Source organism: Tachypleus tridentatus, chromosome 6 (genome assembly GCF_004210375.1).
Source record: "Tachypleus tridentatus isolate NWPU-2018 chromosome 6, ASM421037v1, whole genome shotgun sequence".
Lineage (NCBI taxonomy): Eukaryota > Metazoa > Arthropoda > Merostomata > Xiphosura > Limulidae > Tachypleus > Tachypleus tridentatus.
In genome coordinates, this window is record NC_134830.1 from 60,576,375 (window position 1) to 60,594,730 (window position 18,356).

General features: G+C 36.6%; 1 protein-coding gene across 14 annotated transcripts in view; it reads right to left on the reverse strand.

The window, feature by feature from the left end:
- The window catches only part of LOC143252643 (zinc finger MIZ domain-containing protein 1-like), a 211,316-nt gene that overhangs the window by 81,619 nt on the left and 111,341 nt on the right, over positions 1-18,356 (reverse strand). For 10 of the 14 annotated variants that reach the window (XM_076505101.1, XM_076505108.1, XM_076505095.1 and 7 more), the window contains one exon: positions 10,117-10,255. Coding sequence is in view for 3 of the 14 variants with exons in the window: in XM_076505091.1 (XP_076361206.1) it covers positions 10,117-10,255 (139 nt within the window). In the remaining 11 variants the exon portion in view is untranslated. Of the gene's footprint in view, positions 1-10,116; positions 10,256-11,874; positions 11,890-12,274; positions 12,429-13,641; positions 13,759-18,356 lie in introns of those variants that run through there. The other 4 variants (XM_076505090.1, XM_076505088.1, XM_076505096.1 and 1 more) reach the window with 3 other exon arrangements.

An 18,356-nucleotide genomic window follows, 5' to 3' on the forward strand; every position in this document is an offset into this window, starting at 1 on the left:
AGAAAAACAGTTTAGCATTTAATGAAATGTGTTTAACCTTATTATAATACCAGCTGGAGTACCCCTCCCGTGGACAGAAATTATCTAAAATCATGAATAATAAAACGTTATCGAAGGACATGAAAAGTTGCTTCCTTTATATGTTATTATAAAAATAAATTAAAACGCGCATAAAAACAGAAAAAAAAAATCGTAAAATATGAAACCACAAATTTGTATCTATCTCCACATGGACCCAACAAACCTTCAGGTCAAATTTGGTGAAGATCCATCTACAGGGGGCGAAGTAGTGGTGAGAAACGCAATTATAACAACCGCAAATTACAAAACTGAAAATTTATGCGTTCCATCACATAGAGCTAACTGACCTTCAGACCAACTTTGATGAAGATCCATCCACACCCTGCGATATAGTTACATGGTCATACAACAGACAGCAATATGATATTCATACAGATTAAACATGTAAAAAATACTGGGATATACTGTGTAACCCCACCAGTATGCGAGTCTTTCTAATGTAGACACCTCTTTTACTATAATACGTATTACCACTCTCGAAGTGTAATTTTTACGTTCTGTATGTGAGACGCTGTTGTTGTTTTTTTCTTCTGGTCTTTGGTTTTCAAATCAATATATATTTACTGTTACCAAGGTGCGCCCCCTTGCGTTATTTCCATAAAATAGTAACCAATTACACTGATTAATTGAATGGTTTGAAGTAAAATAAAGTTGTACAATTTTTGTTATAAATAAAATAATAGCAGGTTGGGCCTAATCTACGTTTGGTGATTTTAACAGTCTATAAAATAACTTTTCGAAGCTGATGTAATAATGACTCAGTCAGTTCGTTTTCAGGTATATCATCTGGAACCTTCCATACAATTACTAAAGAGTTTCTTTTTTGGTGGCTCGGTACGGTCAGGTGGTTAGGGCGCTCGACTCGAATCGCCGTTACACCAAACATGCTCGCCCTTTCAGCCGTGGGGGCGTTATAATATGACAGTCAATCCAACTATCCGTTGACAACAGAATAGTCCAAGAGTTGGAAGTGGGCGGTGATGATTTAGTCTTACACTGCTAAATTATGGATTGCTAGCGCAGATAGCCCTCGTGTAGCTTTGTGGGAAATTCAAAACAAACAAATACATTGCTAAATTAGGGACGGCTAGCGCAGATAGCCCTCGTGTAGCTTTGCGCGAAATTCAAAACAAACAAACAATCTTCTTTTCTTCGCGTCTTGGATTAGTATTACTTGACACTTGCAATCGCTAGTTCTGATATATTTACTACCAGTTTCCATGAAGATTATTGGAGATTGTGTAGAGTTTATTCAGTTGTGTACAATTTTTATTTTAATTTGAACTTCTACATGTTGTCCATGATACTGGGTTCCCATAACACTTGATAACTGTTTACTGGAATAAGCTTACTATGTGTTGAAGGTCAAGGTAAAAGAAGTCCAAGTAATGGTTTCATTGAAGCTGTGTTTTTTATTTATTGTTATTTTTTTTAGTAATTAACAAACAGCGTGGAATCATCCACCGTTAACGTGGTGCTGACACATTCAAACAAACTGTGCTTTCTGCTGCATGGAAACGATACACATTCAGAAACAGACTTGTCATTATAATAAATATACTCTCTCGTATAAGTTTGTTTTTGCTAGCTGATATTGAAATACTGTTTTGAAACGAAAAACAACTTGATAGGTCTGTTACTGAGTCATTTGAAGACGCAAGTTTTATATTTCACAGAACCAATGAATCAGATCTTCCTTCCGGTTGGTGAGATAAAGCTTGCAATACTTAATTCCTTTGCAAAATTTTATACGAGGCACGAGTTGCTCGACTGTTTGTGATAAGTTCTACTAGAAAATTCAACCAGAGGAAGGTCATTTATCTTTTACTTTAGACATGAAGAAATCACGATTAGTGTCGTGAGTGATCACCACTAAGATCCAATCTAATCTGTTTATAACTCCGCACACGTTAGCAATAGATGTGAACTGTCACGTGCCAGTTCACAATCCACCTTTTGTATGGTAACTGCATTTAGTTTCGTTTGTACGTCTAAATGGGCCCGGCATGGCCAGGTGGTTAAGACAATCGACTCATAATTTGAGGGTCGCGTGCTCAAATCCCCGTCACACCAAACATACTCGCCCTTTCAGCCGTGGGAGCGTTATAATGTGACGGTCAATCCTACTATTCGTTGGTAAAAGAGTAGCCCAAGAGTTGGCGGTGGGTGGTGATGACTAGCTGCTCTAGTCTTAGACTGCAAAATTTGGGACGGGTAGCGCAGATAGTCCTCATGTAGCTTTGCGTGAAATTCAAAAACAAACAATACGTCCAAGTGTGTGTGTATGTGTGTCCACCGCAATTCCAGTTTAGTCAGAGTATTTTCATAAAGTTTATCAGAAAAAAAAGTTTTCAGGGAAAATGAGGGAAACTGGAGTTGCTTGTAATTTATGTGACAGCAAGGCTTGAGTTGTGTAGTTAATATGTGGTAAACACAGCAAGGCTTGAGTTGTGTAGTTAATATGTGGTAAACATAGCAAGGTTTGAGTTGTGTAGTTAATATGTGGTAAACATAGCAAGGCTTGAGTTGTGTAGTTAATATGTGGTAAACATAGCAAGGCTTGAGTTGTGTAGTTAATATGTGGTAAACATAGCAAGGCTTGAGTTGTGTAGTTAATATGTGGTAAACATAGCAAGGTTTGAGTTGTGTAGTTAATATGTGGTAAACACAGCAAGGCTTGAGCTGTGTAGTTAATATGTGGTAAACACAGCAAGGCTTGAGTTGTTGTAGTTAATATTAGGTAAACACAGCAAGGCTGAGTTGTGTAGTTTTAAAAGTAATCTGAGAAAAGGATTCTAATGGAAGTTTACGTTGACATAAGCTCGGTTTATGTCAAATTACTTAACACTTTAACATAGTTATCTAAATACAGTCACGTATTTCAGCACAGATATTCAAGTACAGAGAGAACCACCGTATAGAAAGCATTTTTGGTCAATTTAGCAAACGATCGAGTGATTATTACACTTCTTAATGGTACAGTAATGCATAAGGTTATCACGTGTCTTACGTTTGTACAACAGACATCTAATACTGGACTTCAAACTTACAATTATTTATAAATATGCTTGTTTGTTTTCTTTTCAAAATAAACGATCGAAATACCGGATTTAAAACAGCTCTAAAGTTTACAAGTACAAAGATATACATTCTTTTGTATGTGGTACATGGAAAAGTACCACATTTCCCCCCTCTTATCTTTTAGAAAATTGGATTTTTTCGAGTTATTTTAAGCACTCCAAATATTCCCATTTTAAGACTTGACAAAAAGTTAACTTAATTAGTTTTCAGAATTGTAGTACTTTCATTATTAGTCCTGATGAAGTAGCACCTGAGGGTTTGTTTTGAATTTTGCGCAAAACTACACGACGGCGTAAAACTAGAGGGAAGGCAGCAAGCTAGTCATCAGAACCCAATTCTTGGGCTACTCTTTTACCAAGGAATAGTGGGATTGACCGTCACATTATAACGCCCCCACAACTGAAAGGGCGAGCATGTTTGGTGTGACAGGGATTCGAACCCACGATCCTCAGATTACAAGTCGAGTGCCTTAACCACCTGGTCATACCGGGCCAAGTAGTAGCGAACCGTAAAACATTGGTTTAAATATTTCTTTATATTGTTATCTGGAGAGCAAAATTTTTAACTTCATTGCCAAAAATTAACAACTAAGGAATTTACTTTGTGTAGGACTGATCTTTCTATGTGTGCCAATTACACACACTTAGACATTTCTAGATAGTTCACACAGATGTTCTTGGCGTGGATTTATTTACGGATTTTACATCTGATTTATCTGGTGGCATACCTGTTTTTACGTTTTGAAATACCTGGGAGATTTAAACTCTCCTTTATTGTACCTAAGGGATCCCCATTGACGCAGATAACACCAGCATTGTACAATGGATGATATACTAGTTTTCGTATACATAACGTTCTGCCTTCTCAGTCTAGACTGGATCATCCTCTGAACAGATTGATAATTAATTCATACAGTTCTCTTAGTTACCTAGAAACGCAGTCCGACGTTTCGTGCGCTCGTCTATTTTGACTAGTAAACGCTAGTTTACACTGGTTCGTCATTACATACAGTCTCTTTATTATAACTCACTTAAATGCAGTTTTCAGTTTCGGTTCCGCGATACACATTTCTTGCAGATCCTCTTGTTTTCTGTGATAATTTTCCTTATCTGTGATGTAAGCCAGTGTAATTGAGATTACTGCAGATAAAGTAACGTGTTTAAATTATTGTGATACGATCACTGGATTTAATTATGAAGCGCTTTATAACTTTTGATGAATGAACCCTTTTGTGTTCCGTTATAGTCTTGTAGTCCAAATTTTTGGCCCGGCATGGCTAGGTGGTTAAGGGACTCGACTAACAATCTGAGGGTCATGGGTTCGAAATCCATTCACACCAAATATGCTCGCCTTTTCAGCCGTGGGGGCGTTATTATGTGACAGTCAATCCCACTATTCGTTGTTAAAAGAGAAGCCCACGAGTTGGCGGTAGGTGGTGATGGCTAGTTGCCTTCCCTCTAGTCTTACACTGCTAAATTAAGGGTAGCTAACGCAGATAGCCCTCGAGTAGCTTTGCGCGATATTGAAAAAACAAAATTTTAACAAAAGGAGGAATTAGACCTTGTGGGGGTGGGTGGAGAGTGTGAACTGTTGTGCACGTGCTGTAGTTTCATAGATCTTCTTATTTTAATTAGCCTACAAAATAATGAAACTGAGGTTTCTCTGAAATAATCAGCATAAAAGTGAAACCCAAAAAACACGAACCAGTTTTACAAGTTAATATTTAGTCGCTATTTCATTGGATGTCAGAACTGTTTTACATTAACGTGTCATGTTTTCAATGAGTTGGTGCAGAAATGTCCGAGTGATTGACTGTCATCCTTCTTTGAGCGCTTCAAAAACTTCATCTTTCATGTACATCTTGTAATCTTTCATTAATTGGTTTCACTCAACCCATAAATTTTCAATCGGATTGATATCATGTGATTTTTACCTGACCATTCCGTAACATCTGTTATCTTATTTTTAAGATAACTTTTAACGAGTCGACAATTGCAGAGAAACTTGTTTCATCATTTTATGGGCTAACTGGAATAAGTTCTAAGAAACTACAGCAGATGCACAACACTTGTTATGAGAAAATGTAATTAAATCATGAAAAGTTCAGGTATTTACAAAAGCCAGTGTTAAAATTAATGTTTGAGATCATGTTTGAAAAGATTTTGTCGAATGCGTTCTAAACATACATACATTACAGAAACATCAACAATCATTAGCCTTTGCCTAGAAAAGTTTGGATGGAGGGTATTTGAAAACAATATTTTACTGCACACCAAAATTCCTTTTATATCTCGTTTTTCTCAACAATGCGAGATTGGTGTTTTGTTTGTTTTTGACTATTTTAACTATTAAAATGTCATGTACTATGAAACACGTGGTACGCAAACTTACAAGTTTGTTTGCTTTGAACTTTGTGAAAAGCTACTCGAGGGCTATCTGCGCTAGCCGTTCCTAATTTAGCAGTGTAAGACTAGAGGGAAGGCAGCTAATCATCACCACTCACCGCCAATACTGGGCTACTCTTTTACCAACGAATAGTGGGATTGACCTCCACATTATAACGCCCCAATTACATACATCTTATAACTGGCCTGAAAGTGGCGATCTGATTGATTTATTTCAATATTCAAGGCCATAATACCGTCTTAAAAGGATGAATCCGTAAATTATTTGCATCTAATAGAACAACTTGTATTTCAGCTGAAATATAAATGTGTTACGAAATACAAGTTCCACTATCAACTAGTAACCAAAATGAAGAGTTTCCATGAAATTTCAGAATATGTCTCATTTGGTGTTACAACTATTCAATACAAAATTAATTACAGTTCTAAAATCCAAACAAATAATCAACAATAACAACAATAAGATATTGTTCCTTTCTATCTCTAATTGTAAATTTTATTCTTTCGTAAATGGTCTGGAGAATATTTTGGAAACTAAAGTTACTTCTCTTCAATTACACATGCGTGGCAGATTTTTCTGCAGTAGTTTGTAACTCTTTTATATTAGACACTAGCATAAAAACTCACGCTGTACTGAGGGATTCCAAGATCCGCTCATGATTCGCAGAGGTCTCAGTGTATCAGTCAAACGTCTCTATTATCTTAATTACTTCTATAGCAACCCTAATTGGTAAAATCTTTAATTGATTTGTTTGTTGCCATTTCCCGAACTTAGTTCAATTCAGTTCTTTTTGAAAGCAAATAGTTTTAAATTAACTTCTCAGGTTCGCTTTTTCTATTTCCTATGTTTTTATATGAATTATTTTCATTCTCCATTATTCTCCGGCTCATATTTTTTCCTGTTTTTCAAACTTAGTTCAATTCAACTTTTTTAAAATTCACCAGTTTTGTATTTTTCTTCCTATGGTTCTTTTGAAAATTTGAAAAATGGTTTTTGGCAGAAAGCCTCCACGTGTTGTTCATTCAGTAAGTGAGAATTAGAAAAAACAAAACAAAAAAATGTTTGTATAAACATTCAGGAAGTAGAATTATAAGGCTGTAGGGAATCTAGAAAACTTGCAAATTTTTAGGTCTCTGGATTCTTTCCTTTTGGATCCATAGCGGTCACACAAGCACACACACACAGAAATGCTATGTTATTATTATAGATAAAAATATAAAAAATAATAATACCCAGGTGCACACCCTCGGAATCCCCTTAGTAAGCGCGTAACATTTCAGGTCTTTAGGTTTTTTTTTAACTCTTGGCGTTATGTCGGCCACACTAACAGACAGGCTCTTATTATTACATATAGCAGATGTAGTGTGGCGATATAACAAGTTTTTGTTTTGCTTTTACTCATAAGTTCTTAGAATTGCAAAAAGACGCATTTAATCATCAACCACGTGTTCGTACATGATCCACGTGTTGAGTTTTGAATTATTGCATTCACAGTGCCATAAGACGTTTTTTCTTATGTGTCATTTTTAAATGTCAGGTCAGGTTGTATACGATCTCATGTTGGATACAGCATATTTTTACAGAAGAGACTCTTTCTTACCCTCGAATTTTTCCTTGAGTAACAATTAAGAAACCAAACTTTATCTAGGACGATAGCAGATATTTGTTTATGTTACTCACAGAAGCGACGAAAATGATCAAGTATTCTAGAAAAGGGGTCAAGAAGCGCCTTCTAGCGCTACAAAAAGAAACCAGATCGAATATGTTTTTTCTCTAACTCTCTCTCTATTTCAATACATCATATCCCCCGCTGTGACAGCGGTAAGTCTTCAGTTTTACAACGCTAAAATCAGGGGTTAGTTTTTCCTCAGTGGACACAGCAGATAGGCCGATGTGGCTTTGCTATAAGAAAAGACACACGATACATCACTGTGTGCTATTTGCTGAAGTTCTAGAAATGAGTTGTTTAAGACACTTTTATATCTTCATCAGTTTTATAAATTACAGTTAACGCATTTTTTTAATATTCTTTTATTTGCTCGCGTGCATCAGACGTATCTGAAAGTGATAATTACTACAACATATTAATTTTCATTTGGAATAATGTGTACAAAGTACCATACTGATGACGAAAGAGATAAAAAATGATTAAATTGTTAGCTAGTTTCTAATTACTGGTTAAATAATTGTTGTTAAAAATCTTATTTCTACTGATTCTGTAGATATTTAGAATTCATTAAATGTACCCGGTTACTAATTCAGCCATCTCAATGCACACACGTTTTTAATAACGACATTCTCGGTGGAAACACACACAGACACACACGTATATTAGTTCGTGACATCATTAAGCGCGAGGGTTTCATCGTGACAAGATTTAATAATTCTAAATACAAACATTTACATTAAGAGCATGAAGAAGTAAATACATGTATCTGCGCGTGATATCGAATAGAGCCTTTCAAATTTGTCGTACCGGTGGGAATCAAACACCACATGTACGTCCATGACATTATTACAACGAAACGACTTACATGAAGTCCCCCACTCCCTACCTACCCGTATATCAAAGAATATGTCAAGTATGACAACTTTGCACGAGTAACTACAGCTAGACCTCGAACAGAAAGACAATAATACACTGGTTTAGTGCAGAAATCTTCTCCGTAAACCATCAGATTCACATTCGTCACGTAAGCGGAGAACTTGGAAGGATTAGTTTGGTTGTTACTAATCACAAAGCTACATGATGGGCTGTCTGTGCTCTGCCCACCACGGGTATGGGTATCGACAACCGGTTTCTAACAGAATAAGTCCGCAGACGTATCGCTGTGCTACTGAGCGATAGAAAGATTAGAGGGATGAAGAAATTCGTGGTGTATAAATGATACAACACAATGCTTCTGTTGTTGGTACTGAGAAGCAGGGGCGCATCCGGGGGAGGCGTCGGGTGTAAAACGACGACCCTCCTTTTCTAAAAAAAAATCTAAAAGGTCACTATCTTCTGATTTGATTTAAAACAAAAAAGACTTTCATAAATGGTTTAAATTCTTTGTGTAGAAGAAAATGTCCGTAACTCTTTTGGAAAGGGGACTTCCCTCCTGTCACACACACAGAGTCGGCCATGTTGGCTAATTCCTTGCTCAGTAAAATTGTATATCTATGAATAATTATTACCATTTGGATAACGAGCAGATGAGGGGGGGGGCGTCGACTGTCATATTGGCTAACAAAACGAACTAATGGGTTAGATTGTGGTGGAAAGGGGTAACCTAATTTATATGTTGCACAGGGCGCCACGAAACACCAGTACGGTTTATTTGTTTTTAAATTTCACGCAAAACTACACGAGTGCTATCCGCGCTAGTCGTCCCTAATTTAGCAGTGTAAGACTAGAAGGAAGACAGCTAGTCATCACCACCCACCGCCAACTCTTCGGCTACTCTTTTACCAACGAATAATGAGATTGATCGTAATATTATAACGCCCCCACGGCTAAAAGGACGGGCATATTTGGTGTGACGGAGATTCGAACCTGCGACCCTCTGATTACGAGTCGAGTGCCTTAACCACCTGACAATGCCGGGCAGCGCCGGTACGGCACTGAATTCCTCTACTTCTCTGTTGTGTACGTGTGTTATTTAGGCTTAAGAGTCTCATGTACATTAACCTAACTTATATATAGTTGGAAGAAGAAAATACTTCGAGCTTGCAATAAATAGAGAAGTTAGAAGTGTTTAAAATTGCAGTACATCAGTCTTCTTACCAGACCATTCCTATTTATACCTCTCTTACTATGACACTCAAAAATTAACCGTCGAAAATTTCAGGATTGGGGCAAATAGAAATTTTTCAGACATTTATCAGAAAGAGGGTTCCTGGAATTAAATTTTATGGAATCCAGTCAGTGTTTCCGTTTAAGTTGCGCTGCAGCATAACAACCAATTAAGTGCTGCGCACTTTATTATTCCCGCCTCAGTAATGGTGACGAGTCTCAACACGTTGACGGCCTTAATGGCCCTGGCAGTCGATAGGTCTAAAGCCAAAATAACCAATGGTAGCATTGCAAAGTGATCTAATGATCCAATAGGGACGATGGCCTAAAAATACCCCCCTCTTAAAAAACTAGTAGCATACAATACCTTGATAGTGATGCACATGAAAAAATTCATTCCGCAGATGGATTGAAAAAATAGAGGAAGTAGCCAATGTTTTAATGTTTCTAAAATACTGTATGTGCTTGGTTTATATATGATGTTGCTGGTTGGTTTGTTTTTAGAAGAGAGCCATATTTGATTATCTGTTGTGTCAACTACGAGAATCGAACCAAGGATATTAGACTGTAGACTTGGCGCTGTCCCACCGAGGAACAAATGATTTTGCGTGCGTGTATGTTCAGCTTCACTATACTCCATAGTTTTACGCAATATCTTCCTCCCTGAAAACGGTTATTTTTTCACTTTTTTCTTACTTTTACTGATGCTACATCACTGATTTTGATCAAAAACGAAATCAAAGAAAAACTTTCCTTCAATCATTGAAACTTACCTCTGTTTATGAGAAGAAAGCGACTTCAGTTTGTGTTGATAGTCCAGCGACAGGTCTGTAAAATCTCCTCTTTCACAGTTTTTCTGGTCACGAAGGAGTAAGAGCCTTCCCAAGTCCTCACACCAAACTGTCAAGGGTGCTACAGATTTAGTTTGAAAGAAAAAAGAGAAGAGAAAAACAAAAGCTTTATAACTGACACAACAAAAATGACAAACATGTTTATTTTGTCTTTGCAGCACAACACGATAGTTGTTTATTTCACGGTCAGCCGTTGGCTAATTTAAGGTTGTGTGAGCCCAGGGGTTAATAATTTTTGTGGGCCCTATATCCCATGTAATTTTACATAGAATAAAATTATCAATGAGACCCCATTAAGACCACCGGCACTAAATACTCCACTGCGCTAAGTTTGTTTGATTGTTTTTGAATTTCGCGCAAAGCTACACGAGGGCTACCTGCGCTAGCCGTCCGTAATTTAGCACTGTAAGACTAGAAAGAAGGCAGTTAGTCATCACCACCCACCGCGAACTCTTCGGCTACTCTTTTACCAACGAATAGTGGGATTGACCGTCGATTATAACGCCCTTACGGCTGAAAGGGCGAGCATGTTTGATGTGAATGAGATTCGAACCCGTGACCTTCAGATTGTTAGTCGAATGCTCGAACCACCTGGCCATGCTGGGCACTGCGCTAAGTGTCACCATTTTCCATTTAACGTGCGTCTTGAAACAAAGAACGCATTTCATCGTGATCAAACTATAACCGAGTGTTGTGCAACGAGGTATGTCATTTTTCCCCGAGTACTTCTAGTTACAATAAAGTGATGCTTTTACTAATGTTTTTGATAAAACAAAACAAAATAAAGTAACAATGCTCGGATTGTGCTAATGTGTATTTCAACTTCTGAATTTTCGATATTAAAGGAAAGTAAAAATTGAAAATAATTTTTCGAACTTTAAAAACATACTTTTTACAACATGGTTGAGAAGTACAAACAAATATCAATATGCGAAACGCTGAGATTTTTGTTGTTGTTGTTTAAACAAGTGATCCTACTTTAATCTGAACAAGTATACTCAGAAAACGTACAGATCAGACGTGCAGACGAATAGCAAGCAAATGTAGGCCTAACCAACCGAGTTAAGTGTTTTTAAATACAATACAATACAATAAAAAGTGATCTCTATTACGAAACAAACATGCAGAAACCAAAGGCACAAAATCGTATGCGACATAAGCAACAGGAATAATTCAGATAACAACCAATACATATATAATATATAGGTACATTTGTTTTTGTTTGTTTTTGAATTTCGCGCAATGCTACACGAGGGCTATCTGTGCTAGCCATCCCTAATTTAGCAGTGTAAGACTAAAGGGAAGGCAGCTAGTCATCACCACCCACCACCAACTCTTAGGCTACTCTTTTACCAACGGATAGTGGGATTGACCGTCACGTTATAACGCCTCCCACGGCTAAAAGGGCGAGCATGTTTGGTGCGACAGGGATTCGAACCCGCTAGCATCGGATTACGAGTCGAACGCCTTAACGCACCTGGCCATGCCGGGCCTACAGGTACATAAAAAAAGGTATTGAGGAAAATATGGGGGGGTGACAGTCATACTCGAGCCCAGTTTACTTTTTAGGAGAACGTGCCTCACTCTCCGTTCCGACGTCTATGAAGCCTGAAACCATGTAACTTAACAAAACTTTCATTCTATTCTAAACGGTATCTGAAACAGAAAAAAAACCAAAACCTTCTATTTATAAACAAATCCTAGGGAAGGATTGAATTGATATCCAAGTCTAATATTTGTTGGTCTTGACATTTTGAAACATCTTCAAAACATAATATCAGCCACAACTTGGGTTTATTACAACTGAGGTTGTGGATTTCCGCTAATACAAATATATGACTTTTTACCTATAACATCTCGTCACCATCCGAGTTTGCAAATATTCCCTATACTCGCTTCGACAAATTTTGTTCTTAATTTATCACGTGTACATCACTTAACTTACAAAGCAAGCGGACATCATTAAAAAAAAACAACAACATAGAAGCGAAAGCTTTAAAGTGTTGTGGAGACTGACCAACGGTCAGTGTAAATTAGAAATACGAATTTCCTCATATTTAGGGTAAAGCCTGAAACTTACAGGTAAGATGTAGTTCAGCTAAACGTGATGTAAGTGAACGTGCGTAACTACTTTTCTTGCAAACTCTGGCGGATATAACGTATATCCTTATCCTTTGCTGATATATTCTTATCAGCAAATATAGAATATGATTTGGCATTATGCCAGTAACACGTACGCATTACGTCTTTACGTTCTCGGGGAAATACTTCTGTATTATTTACGGAATCATTTACCACAAGAAGCAGGGGTATTTCCCAATTTTTTTTTTTTTTAAGGAGGAGCTAAGCTACTACCTTGACTTCAGCATTTCAGTTTTTATATTATGGGAAAATGGATTTCTTTTGTTATAAAATTACGGTCATCTCATTTTCTGCCATCTATCCGTAAATTACCGAACAATACTATAGTTACGTTGATTGGGAATTCAACTTATTAGCAAAATAACAGTGACACATGATCATAGGAATATCTTTCATGATGACAGTAATCACCAACGAGATAAGAACGTACTACAAGGTAAATTAAAGTGATGCGTTTTCACTACTTAACAGACCAGGGGTGGCGAACCCACAGAAGAGAGGGAACCAGAATTTTCAAACATACATTACTAAAGAGACTCTGATATCTCAATTTGCCACAGAACACGAGTAATTTTCACGAATCTACCCACTGGTACAGCGGTAAGTCTACGGATTTACAACGCTAAAATCAGGGGTTCGATTCCCTTTCGTGGACTCAGCGGATAGCCCGATGTGGCTTTGCTGTAAGAAAAGCACACACACACACTTTCACAAAGTTCGAGAAGATACTAAGGCTTCCTCTAGCGCCACCTAAGTGGTTCTGGACATCACAAATATTTTTATTTTATTGTATAAATATTGCTGATTTTAACAAAATGTTCTTGCTTATATATATATAAATGTCACATCAATTAAATGTTTTAACTATATATTTGCATAGATTTTGCTGTAATCCTTAAACCAAAACGTTTTACTTTAAATTACAGGCATAGTGAAACATACGTTCTTAATTAGCCACATATCAGCTTTTGAAGAATCTCGGGTTGGACACCCTTGAACAATCGACCACACTGATTGTAAACGACATTTTCGTTACTTTATTAACAACTTAACAAAAACCTAAACGAAACAAAGATTAAAAGTGAATGTTGCTTTATGGAAACAAATATTTAGTACCAGTGGCGAATTTACTTAACAAGAACGTTTCAAGCTATGGAAAAAATTCTAAATTACATACTGGTATGAACTACCTTAGAACACTTATATCACGTCACTGCTGAAATTCTTAATTCGTGAAAATAAGTTTTTCGATGCATTTACAAGTACCTCTGAGTTAATATAATTGGTGAACCACACTGTACCTACCATATTGAGTATTCACAAGGCCTGTCGCTCAATTTGTGTTTGGTTGGGATAAGACAGATATACCAGAGATCCAGATGATATTTCTATTACGAAACTGCTTTATCAACAACGTTTTCGATTTGAACTGGATTAAGCTGGTTAGGTGTAGTTTTATAAATTTTTATCTATGTCACTACATAATAAAATTAGGATATGGAAATTTTGAAAACTTTATTATATACTTATTTTGAGCAAATAAGTTTACTATTATTATTATTTTTTATTTGAATAAGTGACTATTTAAACTTTGATATATATTTTTTTTTAAAGTAAAATACTTTAGTGCTCGTGAACTATTTAAATTTTCGACTCTGAAGAACAGATGCTTTAGTTTCACTCAATGTTATTTTAGAATATCCAAAAAATACTTAAACGGCTTTTAAGTATGATTGGATGCTGGTTTGTTTGTTTCTTGAATTTCACGCAAAGCTACACGAGGGCTATCTGCACTAGCCGTCCTGAATTTAGCAGAATAAGCTGGTTTGAATTTCGCGCAAAGTTACATGAGGGCTATCTGCGCTAGCCATCCCTACTTTAGTAGTGTAAGACTAGAGGGAAGACAGCTAGTCATCACCACCAATCGCCAACTTTTGGGCTACTCTTTTACCAACGAACAGTGGGATTGACGGTCACTTTATAACGTCCCAATTGCTGAAAGGACGAGCATCTTTGGTATGACGGTGATTCGAATTCGCAACCATCAAACCAGGAGTCGAGCGCCCTAACCACCTGGCCATGCCGAAGGATTGAATGCTATATAATTTATATAATGCTACCAATAAAAATATGGATTTAAACCTTTCAAATATTAAGAGTTCTCTAAGCCAGCTTGTTAAATAAAACCTGACTTCGATATAATTTTCAAATATACAAACTTGTTAAAAACAAAACATTTTAAAGAAAACATCCCTGTAATTAAAGGTAATTAATCAACACTACTCAGCACTGATGTCTGGGCTACTTTTATTTATCCAAACGAATATTTTTACTTATTTCAAAGTTGGAAATTAGGAATGTCCTTAAAAAACTGTAAATCTCTAGTTCGTTTTGTCCAGAGTAGGTAAGAAAACTTTAAATGTTTCATCTGCCTCTCTTAAGCCAGTTCTACCTGGCCATGACGGGCCCTGGTGGTTAAGGCGCTTGACTCGTATTTCGAGGGTCGCGGGTTCGAATCCCCGTCCCACCAAACATGCTCGCCCTTTCAGCCGTGGGAACGTTATAATGTGACGGCCAATCCCACTATTCGTTGGTTAAAAAAAGTAGCTCAAGAGTTGGCGGTGGGTGGTAATGACGAGATGCCTTCCCTCTAGACTTACACTGCTAAATTAGGGATGGCTAGCGCAGATAGCCCTCGTGTAACTTTACGTGAGATTAAAAAAAACAAACCAAACAGTGGGATTTGACCGTCACTTATAGCGCATCCATGGCTCTAAGGTGTGCTGGATTTTGTGGCAAGGGGGCGCGAACCATTAACTATCGGATTCAGAGTTAAAGAAAACGTTAACTATTAGGTAATTCCTGGCCTATGGTGTTCAGATGAATAATATGAAAATTATTTCAATGTTGAATACTTATGTAAAATGTTATTTTGGTGTCATCAATTTCTGAATGAAAAAAATCAGGATATATTGTTACGATTGTTAGGGTGGAAAATTGCACAAGTGGCGTTATTAGGAACGAATATTTGAAGTGAAGAAAGTATTCGCAGAACAATTTCAGTGGTTGGAAAATGAAAATTATAGGAACTAGAAAAGTTACCATCTATTTAAATACAATCTCAAAATCTCCCTCTGTTTAAAAAGGGAAGAAATGAGGTTTAGAAATGGAATTAAAATGTTACAGTTTGATGAAGAAGTAAAAAAAAATCTTAAAATAAAACTCGTAAAAGTAATATCCAAAAGGGATTCGGAGAAATTATATAAGACCGTAACGAAAAGAATGGCTGAGCGGCAGGTCAGTGGGCTTATATAATTAAAAACTGGGTTTCGGTATCTGCAGTGGCCACAACACCGATAGCCAATTGTTTAGCGTTTTGCTGTGCAACAAACATTGAAAACTGATAATGAAATAGTAAATCATAACGAGAAACGTAAGTCCAAGATATATCATTGAAAGGTGGAAAAGAAAGTAGAAAATGGGAAAACAGCAGACAAACACAAAAACAGCGACAAAAACTGCTTTTCGCAAGTTTGACGTGTAATAAAGTTCGTGATGCCACGGAATACAACCTAGAGAAGTCTGCATATCGGAAAATATCTCTGCAAACTTTAGACTTATGTCAAACTTTCATCATTGTTATGACAACCGCAGGTCCTCGACTGAAAGATATTCACAAACTGAGCATATTTTCACGAAGTCTCGTTTACCAAGAATGTGGAGAGTTTGTTTGTTTTTTTTGATGGAATATTAGCGAATCTTTGTGCAGAAGATTGAAAATACGCCCTCGTGTGGTCATTGGATAGCCTTAAAGAAAAAGAGAGGAGAAAAAATTTCATTAGTTTTTAAGTTTATTTTTAAATTAAGGCTATACAGCAGACCTGGGTGTAATGTAGTAGTTCAAACAAGAAGAAACCTCAACCATGCTTATCATAATTAAGAAAGAAATAATGTATACGTAAATACTTCAAGCGTATATGGTGAACTGATAGAATTCTAAATACAGATCATGTTGTAATAACAATGGAAATCAAATACACAGCAATATTAAAACCGAATTACTATCGAACACGAAAGGAATAAAATAGGTATATTTATATAACGTTTTACTTTACGCGCCGCAGCTAATCATACATAAATCGGAGCAGGATAAAAGAAAAACGTTAGTACATAAACAGCTAATCATACATAAAGTGAAGCAGGATAATAGTAAAACACTACTGTATAAACAACTAATCATTCATAAACTGGAGCCAGATAAGAAACAACAAAAAGTAGTACATAAACATCTAACCATACATAAACTGGTGCAGGATAAAAAAAAACAACAAGAAAAACACTAGTACATAAACAGCTAACCGTACATAAACTAGAGCAGGACTAAAAAAACAAGAAAAAACACTAGTACATAAACAGCTAACTGTACATAAAGTGGTGGAAGATAAAAAAAAACAAGAAAAACACTAGTACATAAACAACTAACCGTACATTAACTGGAGCAGGACTAAAAAAACAAGAAAAAATACTAGTACATAAACATCTAATCATACACAAACTGGTGCAGGATAAAAAAAACCAACAAAAATAATATTACATAAACAGCTAATCATATATAAACTGGTGCAGGATAAAAGTAAAACACTAGTACATAAACACGAGCTTTTCTTGATCAATGACACACTGCTTTTTACGTTATTGAGATTGCAGTCACTTACTTAAAATTAATTCCAATAGATGTACGTTGTTAAAGTAAATGTATTGTTTTTGTCAAACTACAGATCATATTATAAGTAATTCCTCCGCGATTAAACTGTATGTGCTTACCACAGTTTGAGGCACGAATTTAAGATAAATGACAATATAAGGGCACCTTCCTACTCGTACTAAGGGATTGACTGACATATTTACGAGACCACGGATTAAAGTGCGAGGAATATTTCCTAGTATCACCCGGATTCCAAGCTGACTTACCAGTTTCGAAATATAGAGCTCTAACAGAGGGCCCTCCAGTGGCACAGCGGCGTGTCTGCGAATTCGCACCACTAAACACCGGGTTCGATTCCCGTGGTGGGCAACGAACAGATAACCCATTGTGTAGTTTACTGCTTAATTCTAAACAAACAAATCTAACAGAGGGCCAATCTGTAACGTCCCCTTCCGACTGTCCAAAGAAGCTCGTTATAAATCAACCACTTATATCGTTTAGGTTTGTTCAGAAACATTTGTAATATTTAAATAAAACATAAATAAACAATCCCAATAGTATTACAAGACATTTCAGAAACGAAAGGAACAAGTAGACAAGACAGCAACAATAACAATAACAACAACAAAAGAAAGAGAGAGAGAGTTATCCAGTTTAGGATGAGTCGTAATTAATTAGGCAGCAGGAAAAACAGCAGAGGTAAAAAGTAAAGAAATTCTTAAGAAAATTATAAATTTGTTTATTGTTAATTAAGCACAGAGCTGTACAATGTCCTACCTGTCCTATTTCAATCATGGACATCGAAACCCGATTTTTAGCATTTTAAGATTTCAGACTTACCACGTTGGGTCACTGGTGGGAAGACAAAAAAAACAAAACACAACACAAACAAACAATAAAAGCCCAGAAGAAGAAACATTAGGTTTGTTTGTTTGAATTAAGCACAAAGATACGCAATGTGCTAACTGTGCTCTGCCTACCACGGGTATCGAAACACTGAATAACGTTGTGCCACAGCGGGGCAAAATGCTAAACAAATGTTCTTATATTACTTAAATGGCCCGTATCTGAGCGTCGCGGGTTCGAATTCCCGTCATACAAAACATGCTCCCCCTCTCAGCATGGGGGCGTTATAATGTTACAGTCACTCCCACTATTTATTGGTAAAAGAGTAGCCCAAGAGTTGGCAGTGTGTGGTGATGACTAGATACATTCCTTCTAGTCTTACATTGTTAAATTAGGGGTGGATGGCGCAGGTAGCCCTCAGGTAGCTTTGAGTGAGATTTGCAAAACAAAAAACAAAACAAAATATATT